At 37.5% G+C, this 15,254-nt stretch overlaps 1 protein-coding gene across 5 annotated transcripts; it reads left to right on the top strand.

Annotated features, from left to right (window-relative positions):
* Positions 1–3,648: 3,648 nt before the first annotated feature.
* On the top strand, positions 3,649–14,933 carry myhz1.2 (myosin, heavy polypeptide 1.2, skeletal muscle). Of its 5 annotated transcripts, none has more exon segments than NM_001161446.1 (41): positions 3,649–3,681; positions 3,859–3,898; positions 4,855–5,076; positions 5,162–5,305; positions 5,476–5,632; positions 5,729–5,756; positions 5,861–5,975; positions 6,072–6,164; positions 6,260–6,323; positions 6,400–6,498; positions 6,585–6,688; positions 6,768–6,906; positions 7,055–7,173; positions 7,431–7,580; positions 7,663–7,833; positions 7,921–8,221; positions 8,318–8,388; positions 8,536–8,623; positions 8,736–8,853; positions 8,936–9,059; positions 9,163–9,299; positions 9,517–9,772; positions 9,856–10,098; positions 10,192–10,368; positions 10,552–10,697; positions 10,783–10,873; positions 10,962–11,351; positions 11,440–11,566; positions 11,800–11,912; positions 12,000–12,196; positions 12,277–12,460; positions 12,568–12,733; positions 12,813–12,937; positions 13,013–13,321; positions 13,427–13,630; positions 13,734–13,859; positions 13,934–14,104; positions 14,229–14,333; positions 14,410–14,505; positions 14,588–14,719; positions 14,834–14,933. In NM_001161446.1, coding segments are annotated over 39 exon segments (5,808 nt in total). In that variant the 5' UTR covers positions 3,649–3,681; positions 3,859–3,898; positions 4,855–4,869; the 3' UTR covers positions 14,855–14,933.
* The last annotated feature ends 321 nt before the right edge of the window (positions 14,934–15,254 follow it).

The following is a 15,254-nucleotide window of genomic DNA, read 5'->3' as shown; positions in this document are numbered from 1 at the left end:
ATTCAAAGGCACAGACTCAAAACAGCGTTCCCTTTCACCCAAAAATGATTATTTCAACAGGGTATTATAAATGATCTGATGGGCATTTTGAGCTGAAACTTCACCGACACATTCTGCCTATACACTCTTAGCAGTTGCACTTTTTATTCATTCATTTATTTATTTATTTGTCATTATTTTTTTTTTAACCATAGCCTCACTCTTTTTATTATTTTACCGCAGCTACACTCTTTATATATATTTTCTCGCAGTTCCAAGATAAGAATGCAGCCTGCAGGTCAATGAAGACGTAATTATTATTCGACTTCAACTGCAGCACCTTGCTCATCAGCCAAATCATTTAAGACATACGCAAGAGATGAAAAATGTATTATAAAATGAACAAAGGTGGTGCTGAAAAGGCCCGAAATAAAAAAAAAAAAGCTCTAGATACTGACGAGGGCAAATGTAGTAGGCTGAGGAGTTTTTTTTTTTGTTGACAGTGGGAGTACAAAAACACATGAAGACGATGAAATGGCCGGTAAGTTAATGCAAAGCTAGTTAGGAAAAGTGCAAAACAACAATGTCTGCAAACCATTGTTATATACCAAACTTTTTCCTTGTACTGTAACCCTTCAGCAGCAGCAACTTCTGGTCCAGTTTGATGCTAACAGTGATGAGCCAGACCTAGTAATTTTACCAAGCACCCATCATGAGCCCAACTACTAGAATGGGCAGGTATAGGATTGTCATTGAGTGAATAAAAGAATTCAAGATTGATGATTATTACACATGCTCAATGAAAAATGTCCTGAGACAATTAATGAAATCAGATGATCCACTAAATCAATAAATCTGACGATGAAAACAGCTAAAAGAGAGGCAAAAAAGATAAAGCTATCATTATAAAGTAATACTGTGGTTAAAAAAAAGTCAGATAACAGTGCAATACTGGTTTTATTCTTTATTTGTGTTTAAGGACTAAGGAGAATATAAATTCAGATATTGCAGAAAAGGACATTGAATAGTTTTAGATTTATTAATTCATTTTCTTGTCGCTTTAGTCCCTTTACTAATCCGGGGTCACCACAGCAGAATGAACCGCCAGCTTATACACCAAGTTTTTACTCAGTGGATGCCCTTCCAGCTGCAACCCATCTCTGGGAAACACCCACACGCACATTCACACACACACACTCATTTACTACGGACAATTTAGCCTACCCAATTTACCTGTACCGCATGTCTTTGGATTGTGGGGGAAACCGGAGCACCCGGAGGAAACCCACGCGAACACAGGGAGAACATGCAAACTCCACACAGAAACGCCAACTGAGCCGAGGCTCGAACTAGCAACCCAGCGACCTGTGAGGCGACAGCACTACCAACTGCGCTACTGCTTCGCCCTGTTGGAGATTTAGCTACCCTTTAATGTTCTCATATTTTTTTTTTAAATATAAAAAAATTATATTTGAAGTTATAAAGCAGCTGTTTCCTTAAAAAAGACACGATAGCATCATTAGACAATTCAATACATTTCATTTTAATCTTTATTTTTATATGTATAGCTTAATATATATTTGTATTTATTTACTTGATATTTTTTCATTTCAAGGTTTGGATATTTATGAGCACTAATTCTTATAGAAAATTATTATAGAAGATTCTGACTCTGTAAACATTACATTGTGTTAACTGTTCAACTAAATCTTCACTGTGAAGTACTGAATTGGAAATGACGTTATTTTATTATAGTCAGTCATACAAAAATAGGATAAAATATGAGCTCTTTAGGCCTTTTATATTACCTTAAACTTCATTTGCTGAACTCATAATATGTATGTATGTGAAAAGGAGTTTCTGCATACCTGCAAAACAGATTGATTATGATGACGAAGGTGACAATTAATGATCATGTTTGCTGCCAGTGATAACATCATTCTTATAAACTGAAACAAATTAACAGCCTGGTGAAATGGATTCATTAATCTACACTGTAAAAAATATACTGGTTGCCTTACATTTTTAAGCTGAATCAAATTAACCTTATAAATCTATTGAACTCATGTTATTTTAACCTGACTTAAAACAGCTTGCAAAGCTTATAAAATTAAGTTGTAACAAGATCAACATGGTTTTATATGTTAAAATGTACTAAAAACATAACGTCACCTTGGAATTATAAGGTTCTATCTGTGTTCTGAATGATTTTGAGATATAGCTCATATATATTGGAGATATAGATATAGCTTGAGATAGCTTGCATTCCATAGCAAATAGAATGTGTGTGAAATTTGTTTTGGTTTCTTAAATAAAAGGTCTTAAAATGTAACCAACTTATAAAAAACATCCCATAATGCAATTAGGAATTCATTTAATAAGAATACGTCAATAACTCAATTTCAACAAAAATGTAAGATAGAACTTTATAATTCTAAGGTGAAAATATGCTGTCATGACTAATTGATCATATACAGTAAGTTTAGTGTATGGCAAACTAGTAGTATAAATGAAATATAAAAGCTGATAGTCTCAGGAAGCCTTATTTGAGCAAAATAAAACAAAATAAACATTTAGAATATGAAATCTAGTCATTTTAACATGAAAGTGAGTCATGAAACATAAAAATGTAGTCATGTTTATAAATCAGCATGCAAATCCAAGCAGGTCTAATTTAGTCTTGTTCCCAAATACACCCAAACAAACTATAATAAAAAAAAGAGTAAAGACTCAAAAAACCATTACATAACTTTTTATCTTACCTCCACTTATCTTACAGATCTATCACTATGAAGACAAGAGAGAAGTAATAATTTAGCATATAAACTAAGCCATCAAAAAGACATTCAACTGTCCCCCGGTCAATGCATGTCTCCAATACTGCAGTCACATAAGTCTTTTTTTACATGTAAGCCGCACCATGACATCTGATCCTTGAACATGCCTGTCAGTGGAATGTAAACTCATCAAGTAAAGCAATAAAATGTAAAATAAATATATAGATAAGTAGAAGAGAGAATGCTATTGATCTGTTATTTAGATTATAGTGTCACTTAACCAGTTAATAGAATATACTGTTTGATAAATAAAACAAATCCAATCACAGTGATTTGCCAGTGCCAATGAGAGTTAAATATAAAATACCAAATCATAGCCAATATTTACAGACTAATAGTTCTCCAATAATTTAATCAATATTTGTAATTTACAACATGTTTAATTTTCCAATCTTTTGCTATGACACATTGTTTGTTTTACATTAATGGTTTAAATGATGAACATTTTACAAAAGTAAATGTTAAATGGTATTTCATCTTATGTGAGTAATTTTCTAGACATACTGTGATATGCAACAAAATAATTATTAGTTAGTCAAATGTTTGTATGTGTCAGGTTTATACATTTATATCAGGTTAATCTGCAATCTAATTAATGTTCACTTTAAATATGCGCTTCACTATTTCTGTATATTACAAAAACTTTTATTAACAAGTTATTCATGTGTTATTTCCATTTTTGTAATCCTCAATATAGACAGTGCCAAATGGTCCATCTGATCGAATTTTTAACTCCACCTTGACATGCTGTATTTGGCATAAGACACATTTAACTTCTGCATTGCTTGCAAAACAGGTACAGTATAAAGAGCATGAGCTGGACTGGAAACCTCTGCGTTCAGAAGATCAGCCAGGGTTGACTGTGGTGAGTGAAAACTTTCATTTATTTTTCAAGACACACATTTAAAAATAAATCAAATTTAAAAAAGGATGGCATCTTTTTCAATACCTATCAACTGTTTGTAATTTAGTTTACAAATTCTAATTTTTGTAAGAAAAAAAACATAATGTAACATTTAACATTTTGCTTTGTGCATTACAGTGTTGCAGATATTCATCAGAAGCTGTTGGAGCGTGGTAAGGTAAAGATGCAATATTGTATTATAAAATTAAGCAAAGCAAACATTGCATTAGAGCTATGGCCCTGTGTAGGAAAACCTGTGTGTGAATGAATGCTTTAGATTTAGAACGAAAATCCATGCTTCATTCTCTACAGGTTCACTGCCCACATAACAACATTTCTCTCGCCCAAACAATTAACCTTTGCTTGGCCCACATGCCGCAATGAATTATGGTACTGGACCAAGTCTGGCTTCTAGACAAGGGCCAATCAAATTCTAGACAACTGCCAATTTAATAACCTATAACTGTGCCTGAACGGGGCCATTTATGTCTGTGTGTCAAGACTGCTATTAAATTGATAAACCCATAAAGCATTGCACTTTAGGCATGCAATGGGTGTGCTTTTTCTCAAAGCAACCTGATTGGTAGAATTTTTTTCTTTTTTCAAAAATAATTTCAATGTGCGTCAAGGTAGGCCAAACTTATGAGGCCCACATATCAATTTTTAACATCTGGGCCAAATACTACATTTGACATCTGGCCCATGTCTTGTGTGCCACCTTAAAAACAGTGCCACCTCTGCCGAACCCAAGCCATGTTTGGCCAACATACTGGTTTCCAGTGCCAGAGGAATGCCTGTTATGCCAGTTTTATGCTAGATATTTGCCGGAATTCTTTGATACCTGGATGTGCACTACCCTGTAAATTTTAGTTCAAATCCTCATCCTGTACCTGTAACTTACTAAACCAGAAGACCTTATTAGCTTACTCAGTTGTCTTTGATTAGGGTTGGAGCTAAACTTTATAAAGCAGAGGCCCTGCATTACTCTGTCCCCATTATTTGCATAGAGTAGGAAAACATATGACAGTCTGACTTTTTTCTAGAGGCCCTGCATTACTCTGTCCCCATTATTTGCATAGAGTAGGAAAACATATGACAGTCTGACTTTTTTTTCTAATTGTCATTTACATTTAGAAGTAAGCCGCCACCATGAGTACGGACGCGGAGATGGCCGTTTATGGCAAGGCTGCCATTTACCTCCGTAAGCCTGAGAAGGAGAGAATTGAAGCTCAGAACAAACCTTTTGATGCCAAAACCGCTTGTTACGTGGTTGATGACAAAGAGCTGTACGTCAAGGGAACAATCAAGAGCAGAGACGGTGGCAAAGTCACCGTTATTACACTTGACACTAAGGAGGTGAATTTTTACATTTCATAAAGATTAAATTAATTACAATTATACAGTCTTAATGAATAGATTATTGACTAGATGACTTTTATAGGAGAGAGTTGCTAAGGAGGATGACGTCCATCCAATGAATCCTCCCAAGTTTGACAAGATTGAGGACATGGCCATGATGACCCATCTCAATGAACCCTCTGTGCTGTATAACCTCAAAGAGCGTTATGCAGCATGGATGATCTACGTAAGCTCTAAAACAACCTAAAGCAGCACTTCCACACATTTACATCTGTATTTTTGCCATTGTTGGAATTTCAAGCCAATTCCATGCATGTTCAATAAGAAAAGGTCTGGAGAGGGTTTTCTTTAATGCCAAAAATATTAGTAATTTGACCATTTCTTTCCTCATTTTAGACCTACTCTGGGCTGTTCTGCGCCACTGTGAACCCCTACAAGTGGCTCCCAGTGTATGACGCAGAAGTGGTTGCTGCCTACAGAGGCAAGAAGCGTATGGAGGCTCCACCCCACATCTTCTCTGTCTCTGACAATGCCTATCAGTTCATGTTGACTGGTGAGATCTCATTTACAAGATCTGAATTACACACAAGTTCACATTCATCATTTTAACAAAACAATTGCTAAAACATTATTACATTTGCATTTACAGACAGAGAGAACCAGTCTGTCCTGATTACGTATGTATCTAATCTAATAGAGATGCTGAGAACAGGTTTATTTTCCTCTGGTGCAACTTCTACATGTCTTATCACCTTCTGTCTTCTTGTCTCTCATAAACCAGTGGAGAATCTGGTGCTGGAAAGACTGTGAACACCAAACGTGTCATTCAGTACTTTGCCACCGTTGCAGTTCAGGGCCCTGAAAAGAAGAAAGAGCAAGCTGCTGGCAAAATGCAGGTATGAGATAAAAAAAAAAAATTATATAGAAAATATTCTGAAAGCAATGTTTAGAAATGAATTAGAAAATTTAAGAAACCTTGGCGTACAACACAGGGCTCTCTTGAGGATCAGATCATTGCTGCCAACCCTCTGCTTGAGGCTTATGGTAATGCCAAGACTGTGAGAAATGACAACTCCTCTCGTTTTGTAAGTCAAATCTTAGTCAGTTGGTTTTTCTATAAACTGGTTTTATTTTGATTCTAATTGTTGTTATTATTAATTTGTTATTATGTTTAAAACAGGGTAAATTCATCAGAATCCATTTCGGCACGTCTGGAAAACTGGCCAGTGCTGACATTGAGACATGTAGGTGGACGTGATTTAATCTGTCTTTGTCTGTCACTCTTCATATGATTGTGACTCAAGTTGATTCTCTCAACAGATCTGCTGGAGAAATCTAGAGTGACATTCCAGCTTCCAGATGAGAGAGGCTACCACATCTTCTACCAGATGATGACCAACCACAAGCCTGAGCTGATTGGTAGATGCACATATTTTATTCAGTGCATGTAATTGTAAATGTAATATTGTAAACTGCATAATAAATGTTCTGCTCTTATTTTACAGAAATGACGCTCATCACCACCAACCCCTATGACTTCCCCATGTGCAGTCAGGGTCAGATCACAGTGGCAAGCATTGATGATAAAGAGGAGCTGGTTGCTACTGATGTGAGTCAATGTTTGATTATTGATATATTCTATATAGATATGACAAATCGTAGGTCTCATTCTTCTCTGTAATCTCCAGACTGCTATTGACATTCTGGGCTTCAATAATGAAGAGAAAATGGGCATCTACAAGTTCACTGGAGCTGTGCTTCATCATGGTAACATGAAGTTCAAGCAGAAGCAGCGTGAGGAGCAGGCAGAGCCTGATGGCACAGAGGGTGAGACTCAGTTGCACTAATGTGTGTCATCACATATGATGCTTTTGACAGATCATTGTTTGTATTCACAAGCAAAAATGTTTGATTATTCAAGGCAAGAAAAGGAATTATATTTTTAAATGTATGTATTTAAAAATATGTATTGCAGAGGCTGACAAAATTGGTTACCTTCTGGGTTTGAACTCTGCTGATATGCTGAAGGCTTTGTGCTACCCCAGAGTCAAGGTCGGAAATGAGTTTGTGACCAAAGGACAGACTGTGCCACAGGTATGTAGTAACGTTTTTAGCATGCTCTTGTCTTTAATTAGATACTCATCTAACTAGTTATCACTAGTTATAACTAGATTATAAATAAATAAATAAATAAATAAAATATATATATATATATATATATATATATATATATATATATATATAAATATATATAAATATATATATATATATATATATATATATATATATATATATATATATATATATATATATAAGTAAATATTTTATTTGTAACTTTGTTCTACTTACAGGTGTACAACTCTGTTAGCGCCTTGTCCAAATCTATCTATGAGAGGATGTTCTTGTGGATGGTCGTTCGTATCAACCAGATGTTGGACACAAAACAACAAAGAAATTTCTTCATTGGTGTGCTGGATATTGCTGGCTTTGAGATCTTTGATGTAAGAAGGATTCTTTCATTTCTTTTTACTGCAAACTGAGTCATATTCAGTAGTCAGTAAATAATCCTGTTTCCTTCTCTAGTTCAACAGCATGGAGCAGCTGTGCATCAACTTCACTAATGAGAAACTGCAACAGTTTTTCAACCACCACATGTTTGTGCTGGAACAAGAGGAGTACAAGAAGGAGGGCATTGTTTGGGAGTTCATTGACTTCGGCATGGACTTGGCCGCTTGCATTGAGCTCATTGAGAAGGTTTTTACTGGTTTATGTATTTGTTTCCATTGTCTATTCTCAGATTCATTCAATTCTTTTTAACAAACAACCTTCTTTTATAAACAGCCCTTAGGTATCTTCTCCATCCTTGAAGAGGAGTGCATGTTCCCCAAGGCTACAGACACTTCCTTCAAGAACAAGCTGTATGATCAGCATCTTGGCAAGTGCAATGCTTTCCAGAAACCAAAGCCTGCCAAAGGCAAGGCTGAGGCCCACTTCTCCCTGGTCCACTATGCTGGAACTGTGGACTACAACATTTCTGGCTGGCTGGACAAGAACAAGGATCCACTGAACGAGTCTGTTGTGCAGCTTTACCAGAAGTCTTCAGTCAAACTGCTGGCTACTCTCTACCCACCTGTTGTTGAGGGTAATTAGGCAACATCAGTTTAACTTTGAGTCAAATTTACAATTGTTACTCTTTCTGTTAATTACAATACATGCTTTTTTCCCATGAAATTAATAGAGACTGGCGGCGGAAAGAAGGGAGGAAAGAAGAAGGGTGGTTCCATGCAGACTGTGTCTTCCCAGTTCAGGGTATTTGTTTTGTTTTTGTTTTGAGACCAAATGTAAACAGTTATCAAAACTGAAATCAATTACATGATTTTGCCTGAAGTTACACAAACAATACAAAGAAAAATTAAGAATGTGAATAAAAATCAGAATTTTTTTATGACTAAACAGGAGAACTTGGGCAAGCTCATGACCAACTTGAGGAGCACTCACCCTCACTTTGTGCGTTGTCTGATTCCCAATGAGTCCAAGACTCCAGGTGAATAAATAAAGGGACATATGTGTTGACATGAACACAGCATGTAATGTAATTTTGATTATCATTATAATATAATCTTTACCAAAATCATAGAGTAAACTGTTTCTTATAGGTCTTATGGAGAACTTCCTGGTTATCCACCAGCTGAGGTGTAACGGTGTACTGGAGGGTATCAGAATCTGCAGAAAGGGTTTCCCCAGCAGAATCCTCTATGCTGACTTCAAGCAGAGGTAAATGTGACTTCATAAAAATGGAATTTACTGTAAGAGTCTGTTAATTAAAGGTTATAAACCACTGTCGAATTTTCCACAGATACAAGGTGTTGAATGCCAGTGTTATCCCAGAGGGACAGTTCATTGACAACAAGAAGGCCAGCGAGAAACTCCTGGGATCTATTGATGTTAATCATGATGAGTACAGATTTGGACACACAAAGGTTCATATTTTGATCTACAGCAAGTGAAACATTCAGTAATCATGAGTTTTTAAACAAGCTCACTGTGTATAAATCAATATCCTGTGACATATTCTGAATTCAGGTGTTCTTCAAAGCTGGACTTCTGGGTACTCTTGAGGAGATGCGTGATGAGAAACTGGCTAGTCTGGTCACAATGACTCAGGCTCTCTGCCGTGCTTACCTGATGAGGAGAGAGTTTGTAAAGATGACGGAGAGGAGGTGAGGGAAAGCATGATAGATACATAACCCTTTAATTCTAATATTTATGTAATTCATTAGGTACAAACCTTGTTAGTGATTTAATTACAAACAACAAATACTCATAACGTGTCAATATAAAAATCTGTACATAGCTACAACAACAAAAAAGGTTTCAAAACTATTAAATGATCCTTTAAGCAATAGTTCTAACAATAGTTCTAAATTGTTTCATTAGAGATGCAATTTACACCATCCAGTACAATGTCCGCTCATTCATGAATGTCAAACACTGGCCATGGATGAAGGTATACTACAAGATTAAGCCTCTGCTGAAGAGTGCTGAGACTGAGAAAGAGCTGGCAACCATGAAAGAGGACTTTGTCAAATGCAAAGAAGATCTAGCCAAGGCTGAAGCCAAAAAGAAGGAGCTGGAAGAGAAGATGGTGGCACTGCTGCAAGAGAAAAATGATCTGCAGCTGGCAGTGGCTTCTGTGAGTATTCTTAATTTAATAAACTCAATTTCATCTCCATTAAAATTAGTTTGCAATGATATAACAATGTGCTTTCCTAACAGGAATCGGAGAATCTCTCAGATGCTGAGGAAAGATGTGAGGGTCTGATCAAGAGCAAAATCCAGCTTGAGGCTAAACTCAAAGAGACAACTGAGAGACTGGAGGATGAGGAAGAAATCAATGCTGAACTGACAGCCAAGAAGAGGAAACTGGAGGACGAGTGCTCTGAGCTGAAGAAAGACATTGATGACCTGGAGCTCACCTTGGCTAAAGTGGAAAAGGAGAAACATGCCACAGAGAATAAGGTTTTTCTTTTTAGACATAATCTGTCATCTTTTAAATATGCAAATTATAAACAAAAATCTTACTAAACATATTTGATACAAATAATCACACAGGTCAAGAACTTGACAGAGGAAATGGCAGCTCAAGATGAGAGCATTGGTAAGCTTACAAAGGAGAAGAAAGCCCTCCAAGAGGCACATCAGCAGACTCTGGATGATCTCCAGGCTGAGGAGGACAAAGTCAACACCCTGACCAAATCTAAGACAAAGCTTGAGCAGCAAGTTGATGATGTAAGTTGTCATCATTAAAATGTTATTTTAATATTTTTTCATACCACAAGAAGAATGGTACGATATAAATATTAAAATATAAATGCATTAGAATGTATGGCTTATAATGTTAACCTGAATCATAAAAATATGATAACAATTAATGCACTTAATAATGTCATGTCAACTTTACAAATAACTTAGCTGGAAGGTTCCCTTGAGCAAGAGAAGAAGCTCCGTATGGACCTGGAGAGAGCTAAGAGAAAGCTTGAAGGAGACTTGAAATTGGCACAAGAGTCCATCATGGATCTGGAGAATGACAAGCAGCAGTCTGAGGAAAAGCTGAAGAAGTAGGGATTCTTTGTAAATTCTATATTAGAGTGATTGTTAATTTGGTTTTAAATCATACATAATATTTTCCCATTTTACACACAGGAAAGACTTTGAAACAAGCCAGCTCCTCAGTAAGATTGAAGATGAACAATCTTTGGGTGCTCAGCTCCAGAAGAAGATCAAGGAGCTTCAGGTTTTTATTTAATTACATTTATTAAAAAAAAAAAAAGGCAAAGCTAAAACAAAATCTAACATGGCTTTATTATTGTCTGAATCCATAGGCTCGCATTGAGGAACTGGAGGAAGAGATTGAGGCTGAGCGTGCTGCTCGTGCCAAGGTTGAGAAGCAGAGAGCCGATCTCTCCAGGGAACTTGAGGAGATCAGTGAGAGGCTTGAGGAGGCTGGAGGAGCCACTGCTGCTCAGATCGAGATGAATAAGAAGCGTGAAGCTGAATTCCAGAAGCTGCGTCGTGATCTTGAAGAGTCCACCCTTCAGCATGAAGCTACTGCTGCTGCCCTGCGCAAGAAGCAGGCAGACAGTGTGGCCGAGCTGGGAGAGCAAATCGACAACCTCCAGCGTGTCAAGCAGAAGCTTGAGAAAGAGAAGAGTGAATACAAAATGGAGATCGATGATCTCTCCAGCAACATGGAGGCTGTTGCCAAAGCAAAGGTTTGAGAATTGTTCAAGAATTGTAAAATAAGTATATTTTTATTGTTTGGTTAAAATTCATAATAATCAAATGACTTTGTTTTTACAGGCCAATCTAGAGAAGATGTGCCGCACACTTGAGGACCAACTTAGTGAAATTAAGTCTAAGAATGATGAGAACCTTCGCCAGTTGAATGATCTCAGTGCTCAAAGAGCAAGACTTCAAACTGAAAATGGTAACTTATGATGAAAATGAACAACATCTATTTTACTACAAAGTTTTTTGTCAATGATTAATCAAGAATAAGGATGATTCACCAGTTTGACAAAGTCATATTTCAGCAAATACAATATTAAACAATTCAGAAGTCAACTGATAAAATATAACAAAGGATATGCTTGATATTTGATGATAGAGTTACTTAACCAATCGAAACGACAATATAATATCTCAATAATATCTCAAAAGGTGAGTTTGGCCGTCAGCTTGAGGAGAAGGAAGCTCTGGTTTCTCAGCTCACACGAGGAAAACAGGCTTTCACTCAGCAAATTGAGGAGCTTAAGAGGCAGATTGAAGAGGAGGTTAAGGTAATACAATATAAAATATACATTTATATATCCCACATTTACTATAGAGCCAGGTTAATAGTATGTGACTTTGTCTTCTAGGCTAAGAATGCACTGGCCCATGCTGTACAATCAGCCCGTCATGACTGCGACCTGCTCCGTGAGCAGTTTGAGGAAGAGCAGGAGGCAAAGGCTGAGCTGCAGCGGGGAATGTCAAAGGCCAACAGTGAGGTTGCTCAGTGGAGAACCAAATATGAAACTGATGCCATCCAGCGCACAGAAGAACTTGAAGAGTCCAAGTATGAACTTTAAAAGAACTGTGTGGTTTTATTTGGGTGACAGCATGCATTTTTATTGATGATTATGAAATATTTAACAGGAAGAAGCTGGCTCAGCGTCTGCAAGAGGCAGAGGAACAAATTGAGGCAGTGAACTCCAAATGTGCATCTCTGGAGAAGACCAAACAGAGACTCCAGGGTGAAGTGGAGGACCTCATGATTGATGTGGAGAGAGCCAACGCTTTGGCTGCCAACCTTGACAAAAAGCAGAGGAACTTTGACAAGGTAAAATTTGGAGTCATGTTGTGATGTGATGTTCTATTTCAGAAAGTAGTATTAGCTTTCTTCTGGAGAATACAAGTTGAACAAACCTGATATATTCCACCCTAAAGGTCCTGGCAGAATGGAAGCAGAAATATGAGGAAGGTCAGGCAGAGCTGGAAGGTGCCCAGAAAGAAGCTCGTTCACTCAGCACTGAGCTGTTCAAGATGAAGAACTCCTATGAGGAGACTCTGGATCAGCTGGAGACCCTCAAGAGAGAGAACAAGAATCTGCAGCGTAAGAATCAAAAAATAATAAAACCTGATGAATGAACGTCTTTATGATATGATACAGATAATATTTTTTCTTTCTACAGAGGAGATTTCTGATCTGACAGAGCAGATAGGTGAGACTGGTAAGAGCATCCATGAGCTGGAAAAGTCCAAGAAGGCAGTGGAGACTGAGAAGGCAGAGATTCAGACCGCTCTGGAGGAGGCTGAAGTGAGTGGAGATGGAGATTTATATGGCGTTATCTGTAGAACATTTTATACTATAAATTATTTATCTTTGTCATAGGGCACTCTGGAGCATGAGGAGTCCAAGATTCTTCGTGTCCAGCTTGAGCTAAACCAGGTCAAAAGTGAGATCGACAGGAAGCTTGCAGAGAAGGATGAGGAGATAGAGCAGATCAAGAGGAACAGTCAGAGAATTACTGATTCCATGCAGAGCACTCTGGACTCTGAAGTCAGAAGCAGGAATGATGCTCTCAGAATCAAGAAGAAGATGGAGGGAGACCTTAATGAGATGGAGATTCAGCTGAGCCATGCCAATCGCCAGGCTGCTGAGGCTCAGAAACAGCTCAGAAATGTTCAGGCACAACTCAAGGTATGACTTCTCGTCAGCTTTAGGTGCATTCATATGTTTCTCAAATTAAAACTATGTGCTAACACACAGCACTCAAAAAGCTTACTGTAAAGCTGTTATGTTCAGGATGCCCAGCTGCACCTTGATGATGCCGTGAGAGGACAGGAAGACATGAAGGAGCAGGTGGCCATGGTGGAGCGCAGAAATACTCTGATGCAGTCTGAGATTGAAGAGCTAAGAGCTGCTCTGGAGCAGACAGAGAGAGGACGCAAAGTGGCTGAACAAGAGCTGGTGGATGCCAGTGAGCGTGTTGGGCTGCTGCACTCTCAGGTAAAAGCATAATGGCTTTGTTTTTGCTTTCTGTTGCGCAATGTCATTAAGATAGTTGAAAGCATTTTTCAATACATTTATCTTGTTGCTTTCCATGTTGTAGAACACGAGTCTTCTGAACACCAAGAAGAAGCTTGAGGCTGACCTTGTTCAGATCCAGAGTGAAGTTGAAGACACTGTACAGGAAGCCAGAAATGCAGAGGACAAGGCCAAGAAGGCCATCACTGATGTGAGCAACAGAACAAAAGTTTCAAAGTGTATTTTAAAAAAAAAGTCTAATGGAGATTTGTGTTCATGTAAAAGGCTGCAATGATGGCAGAGGAGCTGAAGAAGGAGCAGGACACCAGTGCTCACCTTGAGAGGATGAAGAAGAATCTGGAGGTCACAGTCAAGGACCTGCAGCATCGTCTGGATGAGGCTGAGAATCTGGCCATGAAGGGAGGAAAGAAACAACTCCAGAAACTGGAGTCCAGAGTAAGCAGGATTTTATTCTCATGTTAATCATTATCATGTTAATAGTAAATCAGGTTGGAACACTCAGAAATAGTCATAGTCAAAACTTATTTAAGAAAATAGTTTAATAATGTGTTTTATTTAGGTTCGTGAGCTTGAGAGTGAAGTTGAGGCAGAGCAGAGACGTGGAGCTGATGCTGTTAAAGGCGTCCGCAAATATGAGAGGAGAGTCAAGGAGCTCACCTACCAGGTAAAGACATTAGAATAAATCAAGTTTATATTAATTTGCTCATGGTCTAGTCTAATCTCTGCTTTTTATACTGCAGACTGAGGAGGACAAGAAAAACGTCAACAGGCTGCAGGATCTGGTTGATAAGCTTCAGCTGAAGGTCAAGGCTTACAAGAGACAGTCTGAAGAAGCTGTGAGTTCCTCATTTGATAACTTAAACACCTGTGAACTTTCAAGATGTTCTTTTACTGATACAGTTGTATGTGACTTTGCAGGAGGAACAAGCCAACTCTCACCTGTCAAAGTTGAGGAAGGTGCAGCATGAGCTGGAGGAGGCTGAGGAGCGCGCTGACATTGCTGAGTCCCAGGTCAACAAGCTCAGAGCCAAGAGCCGTGACAGTGGAAAGGTAATTTTCATACTGAAACCTACAAATTAATATTTTTTAAATAATAAAATTTAATTTGTACTGTAATTTGTTAGTTTTATTTATTCAGATGTCTTTATGTATGTCCTTTTTCAGGGAAAAGAGGCAGCTGAGTGAAAAACTTCACATTTATTGTCTCCAACTCCCATTTGTATATGAAAATGTGCTAATGGTCAATAAACCTTACCTTCATCAATTTCTCTTTTGATGTTTTCTTTTAATTTCATCTTTATAGATTTTATTGTGCTATTCTACTATTCACTACATTGTTTACTACTGTTCAAGCTTTCAATGAAATGCTGAAGCCTTCTCAAACCTATTAGAAAATATTCATAAAAGAAAACAATCAAACTCCTAAAGCACAAACACCATGCTTTTCAAGCTGTGAAGTGTTGAAGTTGTAACATTTTAGGCTGAGTCATTATTTTGTGAACTTCAATACATTTATAAAGACATGGTTTGTACATAGACAAAAACTTGCATTATTATTCAGTTTGTTGACTCAGGTATTTAGCTG

This window comes from Danio rerio, chromosome 5 (assembly GCF_052040795.2).
Source record: "Danio rerio strain M-AB ecotype USA chromosome 5, GRCz13ab, whole genome shotgun sequence".
NCBI classification, from domain to species: domain Eukaryota; kingdom Metazoa; phylum Chordata; class Actinopteri; order Cypriniformes; family Danionidae; genus Danio; species Danio rerio.
This window is presented reverse-complemented; position numbering and strand designations above follow the sequence as displayed.

Excerpts from the sequence above, each read along its gene's own strand:
- myhz1.2 (XM_087252984.1), top strand. The coding sequence starts at position 4,870 with ATGAGTACGGACGCGGAGATGGCCGTTTATGGCAAGGCTGCCATTTAC. Across the intron at positions 5,976-6,071 it reads AAGCTGCTGGCAAAATGCAG|GGCTCTCTTGAGGATCAGAT; the intron begins GTATGAGATAAA and ends CGTACAACACAG. Across the intron at positions 14,720-14,833 it reads AGAGCCGTGACAGTGGAAAG|GGAAAAGAGGCAGCTGAGTG; the intron begins GTAATTTTCATA and ends GTCCTTTTTCAG.